At 47.6% G+C, this 14,437-nt stretch overlaps 1 protein-coding gene across 5 annotated transcripts in view; it reads right to left on the reverse strand.

Annotated features, from left to right (window-relative positions):
- Window positions 1-4,077: 4,077 nt before the first annotated feature.
- RP1L1 (RP1 like 1) overlaps window positions 4,078-14,437 on the reverse strand; it is a 51,371-nt gene continuing 41,011 nt past the window's right edge. For 4 of the 5 annotated variants that reach the window (XM_025922247.2, XM_086703808.1, XM_086703807.1 and 1 more), the window contains 2 exons: window positions 11,283-11,424; window positions 4,078-10,042 (listed from right to left, as the gene is read on the reverse strand). In XM_025922247.2, the coding sequence (XP_025778032.2) occupies window positions 4,890-10,042; window positions 11,283-11,424 (5,295 nt within the window). In that variant the 3' untranslated portion in view covers window positions 4,078-4,889. Of the gene's footprint in view, window positions 10,043-11,282; window positions 11,425-14,437 lie in introns of those variants that run through there. The other variant, XM_086703810.1, reaches the window with a different exon arrangement.

Here is a 14,437-nt window from a genome sequence, read left to right on the forward strand (position 1 = left end):
TGGGAGAGTGGAGCCTCCAGAGGAGGAGCATCAGGAGGCAGTCACCCTCTCCCCCTAGATGCTGGGGCTCAACACAAATGCTGGGAATGGTTGCTGCACAGAGGTTTAGAGACCCGAGGCTGATTACCTTGGGAAGCCAGGTCTGGGTGGCTCTAGTGGAAGTCACAAAACAAGTGTGGGTCACTTGGCCTGGGGTAGTGAGAAGGCATGAACTTGGGGACCTTTGCTGCCCAGGTCTGCGTCTGCCCCAGGTGAGGACTGTTGACAATCAGGGGGCCACGGGCTGCCAGCTGTGCCTCTGGATCCTGGGGATGGGTGGGACGACCAGCAGAGGGAGATTTCTCTTTACCCACCCTAATTGCTTCTCCAGAGAGGGAGGCAGACAAAGGTTGCTGTGACTTACCCACACTGTCCCCTGGGCAGACTACATAATGAGAGAGAAACTGTGTGGGGGTGGGGCTGGGGAGCTGGTAAGGCTGGGGAGAGGTGCTCAGCCTCTCTGAGGAAACCCAGTTCTGATGGGATGGCCAGACCACAGAATGTAGGAGTCAACTCAGTGGGAGTGGTGGGAGGCGGGTATGTGGGGTTTCTTCCAGGGGTTTGTTAAAATGCATATTCCTGAATCCCACCTCAGACACACTGAATCAGAGTTTTCTGAGTAGAACTGTCCATTTTAATGAAGCTCTCTAGGTGGAATCCCTGGTCTATGATTTCTTTGGAAATCTTTCAGGATGTGTCCCTTTCCAAGCTGCACTTGCCTGGCGAGTTTTGCAGAGGAAGATCAGGTTACTTCTCCCCTGAACACCTTAGAAGGGTCCTTCTGGACATATAGCCTGGGTCTCAGGTACAGACTCAGATGCATGGAATTGGGGAGCAGAAGGTGGGTGGGTGGGTGGGCCTGCAGGTGACATGAGCACAGGTCTGGGTGACAAGGGAGTGGACTTGCTGCTTGTCACCTTCCTCTGCAGGGCCTCTCTCAGCTCTGGGAAAGAGGAGTCTGAAGTGAGATATGGCATCTGGTCTCAGCATGGCCACTTACCCTGCTGTGTGATTTAGGCAATTCCCTTTTTCAGGTTTTCTCACCTGGAAAAAGGAAGTTGGACTAAATCAGTGATGAGCCACCTGACTGAACATTGTATACATCTGAGAGCTTGACAACATAGCAGTGCTAGAGCTCTAGCCAAGACTGATAAAGTCAGAATCTCTGGGCAAAGGACCTGGACATGGAGGTCTTTGGCTCCCAGCCACTGAAAGGCTGTCTTTTGAGCTGGAGCCCCTGATCCCCATCAGTTAGCCACAAGGATAGAAAGGAGAGTTTGGTTTCTTTTTACTATTGCTCACTTGTCTCTCCAACTTACTTCAAGGAGAAATCCCTAGATGGAAATGTTTGCATTACCACTGAGACTATAAGGACTTTGGCATCACTTTGAGTGATGAATGAATCAAGTTTGGAATCAGGGATTTGGACTAAGACTACAGGAATGCCAACATTTTCCCAAGGTGCTAAATGTCAGAGGCCTGAGCCAGGCTGTGCAATACGGTTGTTATAGAGAAGGGGTAGGGAGGAAGAGACACAAATATCCCCACTTTAGGTGATGGCCCTGAATTCTTTATCTCCAAGTCAGAAGAAAACACAGAGTTTTCCATTAACAGCGATTTTTTAAATGTAAAGGGCAGAAATATTTGGGAGCTTAAAGCAGATGAGGTTGTAACTAAAAGGAAAACCCCATGGAGAGATAACTTTCCAGTTTAACTCTTAGCTTTATGAAACCAGCTTATCTCTAGCTCCTGATATCTATATATACGCAGAACATTCCTAAGGACATAATGCAATCAGTTGAGCAAATCAATCCCATCTAATTTACTTTTCTAAGTCTTAACTATTTTGCAGTAAGTTCATCCAACAAAGTGTTGATCACCTTTAGTTGAGTTATTTATTTATAGGGTCTGAATCGAAATGAAGAAAGTATGATACAATGGAAAAAAGACAGGGACTTTAGACTCTGAAACATCTGTGTTTAAATCTTGGCTTTTCCCCTAACTAGCTGTGTGAGCTTAGAGAAGTTTTAAGCCTTCTCTGCGCTGGTTACCTCATTTGTGAAAAGGGGATGACAGTGTGGTCTTGCCTACTTCACAGACATGTTGGAAAGAATATACGGGGCCACATATGTCTAATATGGTAACCGACACATAATAGGCACTGAAAATGTAGCAATGCTAATGAAAATATTGATATTTTCCCAACATGAGAGTGTAACAAAGTTTCATATGCTATCTCATTTACTTCTTAACAATGCAGTGAGGAAAACATTACTTTCACAGATGTTGAAACTGAGGTGCCATCCCCGGGACTAGAGCCTATATAGGTCATAGAACTCCAAGTCCTGTGCTCCTTCCATTGCATTCTGGTGATTAGAGACAGACAATGACACTTCAATGAAGTTCCAGGTCAGTGAGTGCCAGGATGGCTGTCTCTCATTTGGGGAGGTCAGATTAGGAATCAGAAAGGTTGGAACATCTCTTAGGGGATGTCTGGGGACCTCAAGTCACAGCAAGAGGTGCATGATGTATGCGTCATGTCAACTAATAGCAACAAGTTCCAGACAACCTTGCATATCACCGTATTTAAACTAAGCTCACAATACAATCTGTTCCACTGAGGGCTCCTGGCTAGGACACCAGTGCATGTAGGTGTGTGTGTATGTATATATATTTCTAATGTAAAAACTTCAAAGAATCATCTTCACAGAAAATTTTACAACACATCAAATTTTATTAAGAATATCTCCAGCACTCAGAAGCAGAATAGATGACTACAGGTGTGAGGACACAGCCCATACCCAACATTCACTTATTTTTTTACTTATTTTTAAAAATTGTTTACTTTAGAGAGAGAAAGTGAGTGGGGAAGGAGCTGAGAGAGAGGGAGAGAGAATCGTAAACAGACTCCATGCTGCCAGCACAAGCCTGATGCAGGGCTTGATCCCATGAACCATGAGATCATGACCTGAGCCAAAATCAAGAGTTGGATGCTCAACCTACTGAGCCACCCAGGCACCCCTTTTACTTATTTTTATTTTTTATTATTTTTGTTATTAATATTTACATTTAAACAACCAGGGGGAAGTTCCATTTTAGTAATTCTGAATACACAAAATGGTCCTGTATGAGTGGAACACTGATGAAAACCAGTCAAAGAAAGTCTGCCTCATCAGGCAGCTCCCAGCTCAGACAGGGCCCCATCCTAGGCTTGCTGTGGAAGGATACAAAGAAAGGGCATTTTTTAAATCTCAAAAATGATGAATAGAATGTTAAAAAAAAATTGTAAAGGGCACAAGTAAATCAATTTCTCAAAAAAAAAAAAAAAAAAAGCTAGGATCCCAGTTGAAAATGGGTAAAAGGCATACACATAAAATTTATATGCAAATAGCTTTTTAATAAACATAGAAAACTCTTTAATCTCACTAGCAATCAAACACATCAAAAATAGTACCACATTCAAATCAGGTACAATTTTTTGCCCATAAAATTAGCAAAAGAGTTCTCATGTTGGGGCGCCTGGGTGGCGCAGTCGGTTGAGCGTCCGACTTCAGCCAGGTCACGATCTCGCGGTCCGTGAGTTCGAGCCCCGCGTCGGGCTCTGGGCTGATGGCTCAGAGCCTGGAGCCTGTTTCTGATTCTGTGTCTCCCTCTCTCTCTGCCCCTCCCCCGTTCATGCTCTGTCTCTCTCTGTCCCAAAAATAAATAAATGTTGAAAAAAAAAATTAAAAAAAAAAAAAGAGTTCTCATCTTTAATGGCTATACCAAACACTGATGAGTGAGTGGTGGGCCAGGTGATGTTTATTAGTACAGACCTTTAGAGAAGCAATTTGGCAGCAAGATATCAAACCCTCAAAAATGCTGGTAGTTTTGGCTAATTCCATGCCTGGGAATCTGTTCTAGAGAAATCATCCACAGTTCAGGAGGGAAAAGGTTAAGAAAAAACATGAAACCTATCTAAATGGTCCATGCTAGGGAAAGGAAATGGTGAAGTAGAGTATTTTATATTTGCATAATAAATTATTTAGGCATTAAAAATAGTTTTATGAAAAAATAGTTTTATTAAGATTTTGAGATAAATACAGGAAATTCTTATACTGTTAAGTCAAAAAAAAAAAAGGAGCATATAATGATGAGCTCAATTATCAAATGGTTAGGAAAAAAAGGGGAAGGAGCCGTATCAAAATGCTAACATGAGTCAACTCTGAGTGATGGGACTGTGGGTGACTACTTTTCTTTCTTCCTGCTCTTTTTGTATTTTCTGTATTTTTCCATTACCAATATATATATTCATGAATATATATACATACGAATTAAGGAAATACACTTGGACTTTTGGGCTGAGAACAAACTTTGTCCAATGACCCTGAATTTATTCATTTTTTCCAAGTATTCACATCTGCAGAGTCGCCAAATACATTCAAGATTAGAAGAAAGCACCTCAAAGTCAAATGAGGTGAATGCCAAGAGAGGCCAAGGAGAAAAATAACTGGAGATCAATAGGCAAAAGAATGAGAGCAAAAAACAAACACATAAACAAAATACTCATGGAACATTTCCAGTCAGGTCCATCTTCTTGGACTCAAACAGGAAAATGGAAGAGTCCAGTGGCCCTCAGGTAACAGGGCAGGTCTGAGATAAGCCTTCTTCACAACGTGCATGGGATTGGCCAGGGAGGCCTTGGGAAGCTCCAGAATTTAGAACACAGGGACAGCTGGTACGACCATGTCCTTGGCAAGCCCTGATCATTCTCCATGATCTCTGTGCATCTGTAGGGGACCCAGCCATGCTCAGATTTGTAGACAAACTACTAATAAAAACAGACTTGTGACCACCTTGCAGCTGTATCTCTAGAAATCTAAGTCATCTCGGCCAAAGCCACCTGTCCTGTCCTTGGTGAGGTTTTTAGACCTCATTTCTGTGAAAGAGAGACTTTCAACTACATTTTCAGCTTCTAGGCCAGAGGCCTCACCTACCTCCTGCTCTGGAGTCCTTGGGCCCAAGGGTGCCACTTCTTGCTCAGAAGTGGAGCTTTCCAGATACATGCCTGTGACTTTTCTCTCTGGACTGGGGATTCCCTTGGACTCATCTTCGATGCTCCTCATGTCTCCATTCGAAGGCTTTTCTTCAGAGCCTTTCTGAGAGAGCTGAGAGCAATTTCCCAGAGAAAAGGTGCTAGAGGCGGCAAGGCCTGCTTTCCAGCCTGACCTTTGGCAGGGGGTGTCTCCATCTGGGGTAGGGAGCATTGCTGACTTCCCCTCTTGGTCTGGGCTGCTGTTTCCAGAAGTTTCACCTTGTTGGCCCTGTACCCAGACAACTTGTGAGCTACCTTCTTTCTCACCTTGATCTCCTCCCCCTGACTCTGGCTTCCTGTCTCCCTCTGTAGTTACAGCACCATCATTCTGTCCCTCTGGACTTTGGTCACCTTCTCCGCAGGCTTCACCTTCCAAACTGCCCTCAGCTCTAGAGCCCTTCTCTGTGTTTTCATCATTCTCACCAAAGCCCTGCTCCTCCCTGCCCACTCCCTCGAAGACACTGCCTTGCCCGGGATCTGTTTTCTCTTCTCCATTCTGAGCAACTTCACCCTCCTCTCCCACTTGGGGGTCTCCATCCCTGCCAAGGCTCTGGCTGCTCTCATCCTCACCCCCCTCCTCTGTCCCAGGATCCTGGCCTAACCCCAGCTCCAGGCCTCCATTGTCAATAGTCCCTATCCCTGAGGCGTCCCCCTGGAGAAGCTCCATCTCTCTCTTCTCTGGGACTGTCTCTGCTGCCTCCCCATTAGCACACCCTCCTTTCTTCTTTTGCAGAATGTGCTGCAGGTCAAAGGCCTTTTTGATGGGTGCACTGGTTACCCCCTTTGTGTCTTTCGGGGATGTAGGGATCACTTTCTTTCTCATGCAGGCCTCACAGGGACAAAACTCCTCCCCCTCAGGCTCCCCAACCAGCCAGGTCCCCAGGGCTCCATGGAGGGTTGGCACATCCTCCACAGGGAAGGACAGGAGCCCCTGGCTTCGAGCCTGCTCGGAGAAAGCCGAGAGGTTGCGCAGGTCCCGGAGACGACGCCTGCGCTGCTCTGTCTGCAGGGACATCTCCCACCTAAGGGCTTCCCTCGCTGGCCCTGGCATCCTCCCCACTGCCCGGCTCTGGATCTTGTGGAGTTCTTTCTCAGTGCTATCCTGGAGCCGCTGGCCCACGTCCTGCTGTAACTCTGCCACCATTTGGTCCAGAAGGTCATTGCTCTGCAGGCTCCAGCGGGCTCGGATCTCGGCTGTGGCTCTGGCAAGGTCAGCCATGAAGGCTTTCTCCATCCTCTTTAGCAACTTGGTCACCCAGAGGATGTCAGGGTCCAGGGACACTCTGCAGGCTGTAGAAGAGCTCTTCTCCCCAGGCCCCTGCAAGAACTTGGTCTGGGTTTGCTCAAGGCTTGTCTCAGTTGTTTGGGGTGGCTTCTCCAAGCCAGGCTCATTGTTGGGGCCACTCTGACTTTCGCTAGCATCTGGATCCCTCCTGCTGGGGCTCCTAGGGGGCTCTGGTGGTTTCTCTCTTGCCCCTGGAGGGCAAAGTGTGGTGGAGGCAGGGTCTCCTCCTGCTTCCTCTTCCTGCACACTCTTATCTTCCTGTGCACCTTCCCCATCGTCAGAGTCAGCCTCTGACAATTCTTGTTCCATAACTCTTCCCTCTTCTGGAGATTCTTGGACACCCTCTCCTGGCAGTTCTGCTATTTCTTTTTCTTCTTCAACTTTCTCTAGTTGTACCCCCTCTTCTTGCATTGCGTTTTCAACTACTTGATCCAGGTTACTGCCCAGCACCTGCTCCCCACTGTTTCTTTCTGCCTTGTCTTTCCTGGTGGCACAAGCCCATTCTTGGGAGTTTGAAGAGGCTGTAGAAACACTGGACTGTTGCTTTTCTGGATCCTCTTGGTTCTTGGAGGTTCTAGAATCAGGCCTCTGGGAGGGGATTTTCAAGGGCAGCTCTATCCTCTCAGGGACCAGGGCGCTGTCCATGGCACAGGGTCCACTGCCCTCCCCTGAGCCTCCAGAGCCACTGCCAACATCCACACCAGATGAGGACGTTGGTGTGAAGTCCTCAGTCATGACATGGGACCTGAGGCCTGGCAGAGCCTTGCACCAGCCAAGCTCCCAGAGGCCAGAATCCAGCTCGCCTTGCCTACAGCCACACCCTGGCCACAGAGCCTGGAAGGTGCTCAGGAGCTCCTGGTACCGAGGAGACTCTGTGAACCTCACTTTGTCAGTAGGAGACCTAAGGTCTTCATCAAAGAAGTGGAGCCCAGCAAGACAGGTGATAAGGGCCCGGGCAGAGTGGCTAAGCCTCCTGCCCACTGCACTGGACACCTCAGGCAAGCTGCTGGGCCGGCCCTGCTTGGAGCCCATCAGCACCTTCATGATCTGTATGGAGGCAGAGACCTTGTGAGGAAGCACACACTGACCCACACCACAGTCCACAGCCATTCCTTTGCCTGATCCAGTCTCCCTGGGGACTTCTGAAACTCTGCTACAAGGATGGCCCTCTCCTGACTTGGAATGAGCATCACTAGTCACTGGGAGGGCTCCATCTGATTCTGCTTTCTCACTGGTGGCCCCTTCATGGGACAGTTGTCTGGCCAGAGCTGGCTCCCCTAGACCTTCCTGGGAATGTTTGTCAGCATTGTCCTCCTTGGGGCCTTCTGGATCACCCCCCACCACAACTGTACTCTCATCCACCGTCTCACATTTCATGGGTATGGGCTCCTCCGGGATGTTGCTCAGCCATTCACGGACCACAGCATCTGGTGAGGCTCGGGGTAGGGCACCCAGCATCATTCTGCCATCTTCCTCTTGCTCCTCCAGGCTTTCCCCTCCACCAGCAACCTTCCCCTGTAACATTCTCCCAGACCTGGGACCACAGCTAGAGCTGCCCTTTCTCAAGGCTTTGACTGCTTTCCCCATGGCCCCTGACTGAGACCCCGGGGGCCGTGGGGGCCGTGCATCTAGCTTTTCCTCCTCCAGCTTTCTCCCATCTGGCCCCCAGTCAGCACCAAGGCTACTGCTGCCTGAAGGGTGTTTCTTGACAAAAGGCCATGTCCTCGGGGGGGTGGGACAGTACCTGCTGCATACCAAGGAGACCTCAGAGGAGGGCCCCTGGCTGCCTGATGTCTGGGAGGTCTGTAGGGTCTTAATGTTATCACTGGGGGTCTCATGGAACAGGGGTGTGCTGATTGGTGAGCAGCAGCAGTCTCGGTGGGCTCCTGGCATCCCTCCCTCAGGCTCTCCAACTGGTGGAACTAAAGGCCAGGAAAGCTTGGGAAGGTCATTCCCTGCCTTTTTGTCCAGGCCATCAGCTTGGATGCTCAAAGGGTCTGATGTGTTGGAAGGTGAGGGAGCTGGTGACCGTGCCCTGAGCTCAGAGTGACCTTCAGTCTCAGCAGAGGGAGAGTATGGGGGATAGAAATTGGAAGTACAGTCAGAATTGCTCACAGGGGTCATGAGAGCACTGCTAATCCCCTGTACCTCCTGGGAATGAAGAGAGGCAGAGGAGGGGGGCCCTGCGTCCCAGGAAGCCTTGTTCCTGGCACTAGGTGAGCTTCCAGAAAGTTGTGGTGCTGGGTTATCTGGGCAGGCCCTGCCTCCACTAGAAGGCCCCGGCACTTGCCTGGGAACAGCTGAGTCAAGCGGGCAGTGGATGTCCCTTCGGTTGGGGTGCTGCCTGGGGTGGCCTATCCGGGCCCCTCGGCTGTGGCTGGAAATGCTGGGAGAGGACACAGCCCTGGATCTGCCCTTCTGCTTTCTTCTGCCTGGGACTGAGGCACAGGCAGAAGGCAGAGAACAGCTTTCTGCAGTGTCCCCAGAGCCAAATTGATCTGAAACCAGGGGCGATCCCATCCCAGACCTAACCCTAGCCTGGGGGCACCTGGAACCCTGTCTACTTTCCTCTGCCTGTGAGTCCTTGTTCCTCAAAGATGAGGGACTCACCGTGGGAGGACTGAGGCCTTTCCTCTGCGTGGCCTTTGGCCGGGAAGTAGTCATGACACTTGTCTTGCTTAGGCAGCCCTGGTGCTGCTCACCCATTTCACTGGACTCATGAGACCCAGCACTCCCTGAGGACTCACAAGTAGCACCTGCTGTGCCTCCACTCCGCTGCTTCAGGCATCTATGGTGCTCTCTGTCCTGCCCTGTTCCCTGTGGACCCGGGTCTTTACTAGTCCTGCACATGCTGCCAGCTTCCCTCCCTGCTTCTCTCTGGGAGGCAGCCCCAGAGGCCGCATGTAGGTCACAGCTGTCCATGCTGCCCTCCAGAGACCTAGAGCAGCAGGAGGAGTTGGGCTCAGAGTCTTTGGGGGGTCTGTCACTGGAGTCAGGGCTGACACTGTCTTTCCTGCTTCGTTTCCTTCCGGTGACCCCTTGGCTCCAGGGCCTCCTGGAATAGGAGTGTTGGGTCAACCTGGATCTCCTCTGAGAGGCCGTCCCCTCTTCCTGGGCAGAGTACAGGGGGTTCATCCATATCTCATATCTAGACCCTGGCTTCCACTGGCCTCGGCCAAGGGCTTTCTCACATCCTGCCTCACAGGTCCCTAGTCCTTGTGCTCCAGGTTCCGAGGAGCCCCCAGGGTGACTCTCACACACACAGTGGAGGGGATCCACCTCCCCCAGAACAGGGACCTCTCCATTGGCTCCCGTGAGGACACTGGCCCTCCCCACCCTCCTGGACCACAGAAGTGCATCCTCGCCAAGTAGGTGGAAACGGACTTTCATCTCTACAGACAGGCTGCCATCCTCATTCATGTGGACCGTTTTCTCAACATCATCACTGGCCACCAATGGGCCAAACTGGGTGGGCGTGTCCTGAGGATATCTTTCAGAAGGAGGGCCCATCTGGGCGTGATGCAGGGACACTGGGGGGTCACTGAGACCAGACCTCTCCGACAGCAAGGAAAACCGCCGTGGCCGACTGCCCGACCTGGACCTTGAGTGGATCACACTCTGCTTGGCCTTTGGCCCCCAGCTTCCTGGCACATAATAAAAATAAGAAAAAAGAGGAAAGACAGTGAGCTACTAGGGGGAGCTTCAGAGTAAGAGAATAAAGGCTGGTCATGAGCCTTTCATCACCTCAACACCCCTACCACCTCCCAAAACACAAAGTAAGGGCAGAAACCACTCTAGAATGAATATCCAGTCTGCAGTTTGTGAAACAGCAAAGCCTAGTGAGATGAAATTGAAGTCTGAATTCAATCTCAACTCTGCCACTTCCTTACTGTGTAGTTTTTGGCAGAGCCTCTTTACTGAGTTGTAAAATAAGAAAAACAGTAGGTTTGTTTTTGATGATGCAAGGCAGTGCCTGTAAAACTTTCTGTAGACGTTCTAGCACAAAGTAGGTTCTTGGTAGATAGCAGAGTTGGTAGGCAGAGCAGCAGTGCCCAGAGCTAATTCCTGGCCCTGCTCATGCCCACCCCCAACACAGAATGCAAAATCAATAAGCTGCTGCACAGGTGTCTGACTGGAAACTGTAAAATGCTTTTCAATTATTAAGGGTGATTTATCATCCTAACACTCATCAAGCTTTGGGGTTGATCCATGATTTCAAGGAAAGACCTGGACACACAATAGCAAGTCTTGATAGTCAACCCTGCACCCTAGCCTTGAAAAGAGAAAGAAAGGGAGCCACTGAGAGAAGAAAGAAGGGATACCAAAAAAGAATAAAGCCCTTAGTACTTTCTCATTTCATCTCTTGAACTAATGCATGGCAAAAGGAAAAGACTAGTGGGGGCTGAGGCTACAGCCAGCAATAGAACAGATCTCCCCACTTGAGTCCATCTGGACGGAAGGTTTTTCCAAGCTTTCCTCTTCCATAAGCACCTAATGAGACTGAGGGCTCCTCCAAAGGGGAGGTCTGTGGCTAATAGGTCTTTGTACCTCTAGCACCTGGCATGCAGCGATCACCAAAATCATTATTGTCATTTCTTAACAGATTTTCACAATGGATATTATTTTGTTTATTCACCAAAGATCTCCTAATTCCTGTTTTCTTAAATACCAGACTCCTTTCTCCATACCCCAGTCAAATGTTCAGCCTGATTAAGGTTGATGATGATAATAAAGAAGAAAAGGCAAGAGTTACCCAAAAAAACTAGGATACTCCAAAATTGGGGCCAAAAGGCAGGTTTTTAAAATTATCTGGAAGGGATATCTTCCCAGTCCTACTGAACCACTATCCAGTGAAAAATTGAGGAAACGCCAAAACTAACTCACCAGTTTTATTTCTTGAAGTCTGCCCAGATAAAGTTTCAATCCCATATCTTCTGGAATCTTCTATTGCCAGAGGTTTGAAAGACTCATAACCAGCACATACTAGCACCGAGGGGCTGTGCAGCAGACCGTTCCAAGAGTCCACCTGAAGAAGGAGAGTGTTGAGTTTTAGGAAGCTTAGCTTGCAAAACCCACCTTCTTCCCGAGGAGACATAGGTACCGGAAAAATCCCCTCACACTGGACCTTTCCTGAGGTTTGCACATCTCACCCCAGAATTCTGATTCAAGGAAAGGATCCTATCCACTTGCCATAATACCTCCATAACTAGCTAGGGCCTGAGGTCCTACCACTATGACCTTCCTTTCTACCTACACCCTCTCCCTCCACCTCGAATGAGGCCTGTGGTTTAGGGACTATTCTGGATGTCTCAGGTGGGAAACACTTCAAGAAATCTTTGGCCCACTTCCCTGCTTGCCCTTGCACCCTCCAGAATACATATTTTTTTAAAACAACCAGAAGGTCCTACATCTTCCCTATGGAGATCTGATTTACTATCTCACTCTTTTCCCACACAGAGTTCTCTCCTGGGTCCTATCTGTGCTTTCCAATATAATCTTGAGGCCATTGCTTCTACCTTCAACCCTTCTGGAGTGGAAAAGGGCAAGGCTGTTCTCTCTACAGGTAGTCATTCTCTTCCAGGCTTCTCCATTGGTTTTCTAGGCTCCTGCCCAGAGGCTTGTGTCATCCTTTCCCTCCCACCCCAGGACATCCTGGGCTGGGTACCTATCAGGCAATATTGCATTCCAGGAAACAGGACCCTGCTTTTAGAAAAATCTCACGTGGGCCTGAGGCCCCTGCGTATGTGAGACGTTACACTATTTATGGCATTATATTGTAAGTAGCAGTGTTGGGGTATTTAGTTTCATCTTCAAAGGGCTGTATATGTTCTTTTTTATTTTCTCAAATTAGAAGGGTATGTTCATTAACAAGGAAATGGAAAAAAAAAAAAGACCTTTTGCATCCTGTCTCCACAAATGACATTAAATTAGCTGTACATCAGATCTTTCAACCTAGTTAATTAGAAGTTTGTTTCAAACTACTGGGTACATTTCTTGGTTGATTTGGAGCTCTAGTCAATCACAAAAATACAAACATGACCCAAGTCTATCAATTTATAGATGTAGTCATGTTTCTAGGAAATCAGACTTTTCTAAGGGGAAAAAAATAATTGAGGGCTAAATGATGCTCCCATTCTGGAAAGAGGTTGAGGTTTAGGATCCACACACACAAAAGGAGAGTTATTGAGAGTGTTAATCCAGTTGAGGACCTGAAAACTGAGTTATGACCCAAGCCTGTGCTGGGGAGATACAACATCCTTTTGTTAACAGAAACTCTAATAGTTCTGCAGTAATTCTATATGAAATTACACTAATATTTTTTTCTCTAACTAACTTATGTTTGTACCTCTCCCTCTCACCCTTCCCTCTAACCTGTTGCTAATTGAAAGCAGGGACCTAGACTTATTTCTCTGTGTACTCTGCATGTAGCTCATGCTAGTACATAGCAATGTGCCATAATTTAAAAGTTTTCTTACATGATAACTCTTAAATCATTAATGATGACTGTATCATTTGCCAGCCATGCAACCATGAGCAAACTACTTAGCCTCTGTGCCTCAGTTTTCTTACCCATGCAAATAAAAGAATGGCATTAACCTCCTCATGAGTTTGTACAGATGTCATGTCCTAAATTAGTCAATCTCTATTTTACTCTTTCTGCTATAATTTCCAGTACTGCAGAGCATACAAAGCTCCCTAGACTCCTTTGCAGCTATAATTCTAACCACGAAATAGTTTCCAACAATTAGATGCACTTGTACAAGGTATGGAAAATGACAATGTAGCAGAGGCCATCTTTCTTTTGATTTTGATTGTTGTCACAAGAAAAAAAAGTCAAAGGTACAAAGGAGCATGTGCAGCTGAGATGGCAAAAGTCACACTCATTGTTCCAGTACCTAGTCACCAGCTTTCTGGATACCAATAGACAGTAGTGGTATATCACCTGCCTGATTCTGGACCACAGCAGTGGTGAGCTGATACTGAACTCAATTATTCTAGTGACAGCCCCCCAAAAACCCACTTGCTTGATTGTGTGAGAGGTATCTACCCAGATAGGTCAATGATGTTCTCGGAACTAGTTCCAGAAATCAAATGTATGCTCCTGCAGCTTCCCAATCTTTAAACACAAAACTCTCTGTGTATAATTTCTTCGTGCTTACGATACCTACAGAGGTTTTTGTTTCCTGTACTGAATCATAGCTGATTAAAAGTGCAGTATCAGAGATTGTTACATGCAATAGACACTCAAGAATGGGAATCTAGGATTAGTTATCTGATTATCTGACATGATTGGGTTTAAAGGCAGTGATAATCTGGTTACAATGGGACACTGGTGGCCTATGGCACAAAGTGATAAAACAGATTCTTGAATGATCACCTCTGATAGTAGAATGTAGTGCTTACTGAAAGCAGGATTTTGACTATCCCTGGCTGCCTTGATAATGAGAGCTGAAAGGATTATACAGTAGGCTGACTTCTCTGACTTAAAGAAAATGGCAAGCTTAAGGTCTAAGCTCTCAGTTCTGGGATGGCCAGAGGACCTGGGTGCTTCTACTACTACTATAAAAGACTCTTTTTCTCTTGTAGTCAAACATCAGATGCAGAAACTGATTCTGCTAGTTGTTGAAATACAAATGAAATGGTTGTTGTATGATCCATCAAGCCACAAAGCAGGTATGTCAAAGCAGCACTCCATCATCAGGTGGTGGTGACATGTACTATATCAGGCTCCAGATGTTTGCACTGAAGGCATATGTAAATTGCACTCTCAGTTCACGTGCTTCTGCTGCATTGCCATCTCTCCTCCCCACACACCTACAACTTCCTGGGGAAGTTCCCTATGACCAATTAACTGAAGATGAAAATATTTGATTCTGGCTTTCAGATGGTTTCACAGGGTATGCTGACACAAGTCAAAAATTGACCGCTGCAGCATGACAGACCCACTTAGGGGGGCATTAAGGGCAGTGGTGAAGGAAAGTACAAGGAACAATGTTGTTGATTGGCTACTTTTCATGGAAGGAGCAAGGGAAGGAGGT

The sequence above is a fragment of the Puma concolor genome, chromosome B1 (assembly GCF_028749965.1).
Source record: "Puma concolor isolate L17-30 chromosome B1, mPumCon1.1.hap2, whole genome shotgun sequence".
NCBI classification, from domain to species: Eukaryota; Metazoa; Chordata; class Mammalia; order Carnivora; family Felidae; genus Puma; species Puma concolor.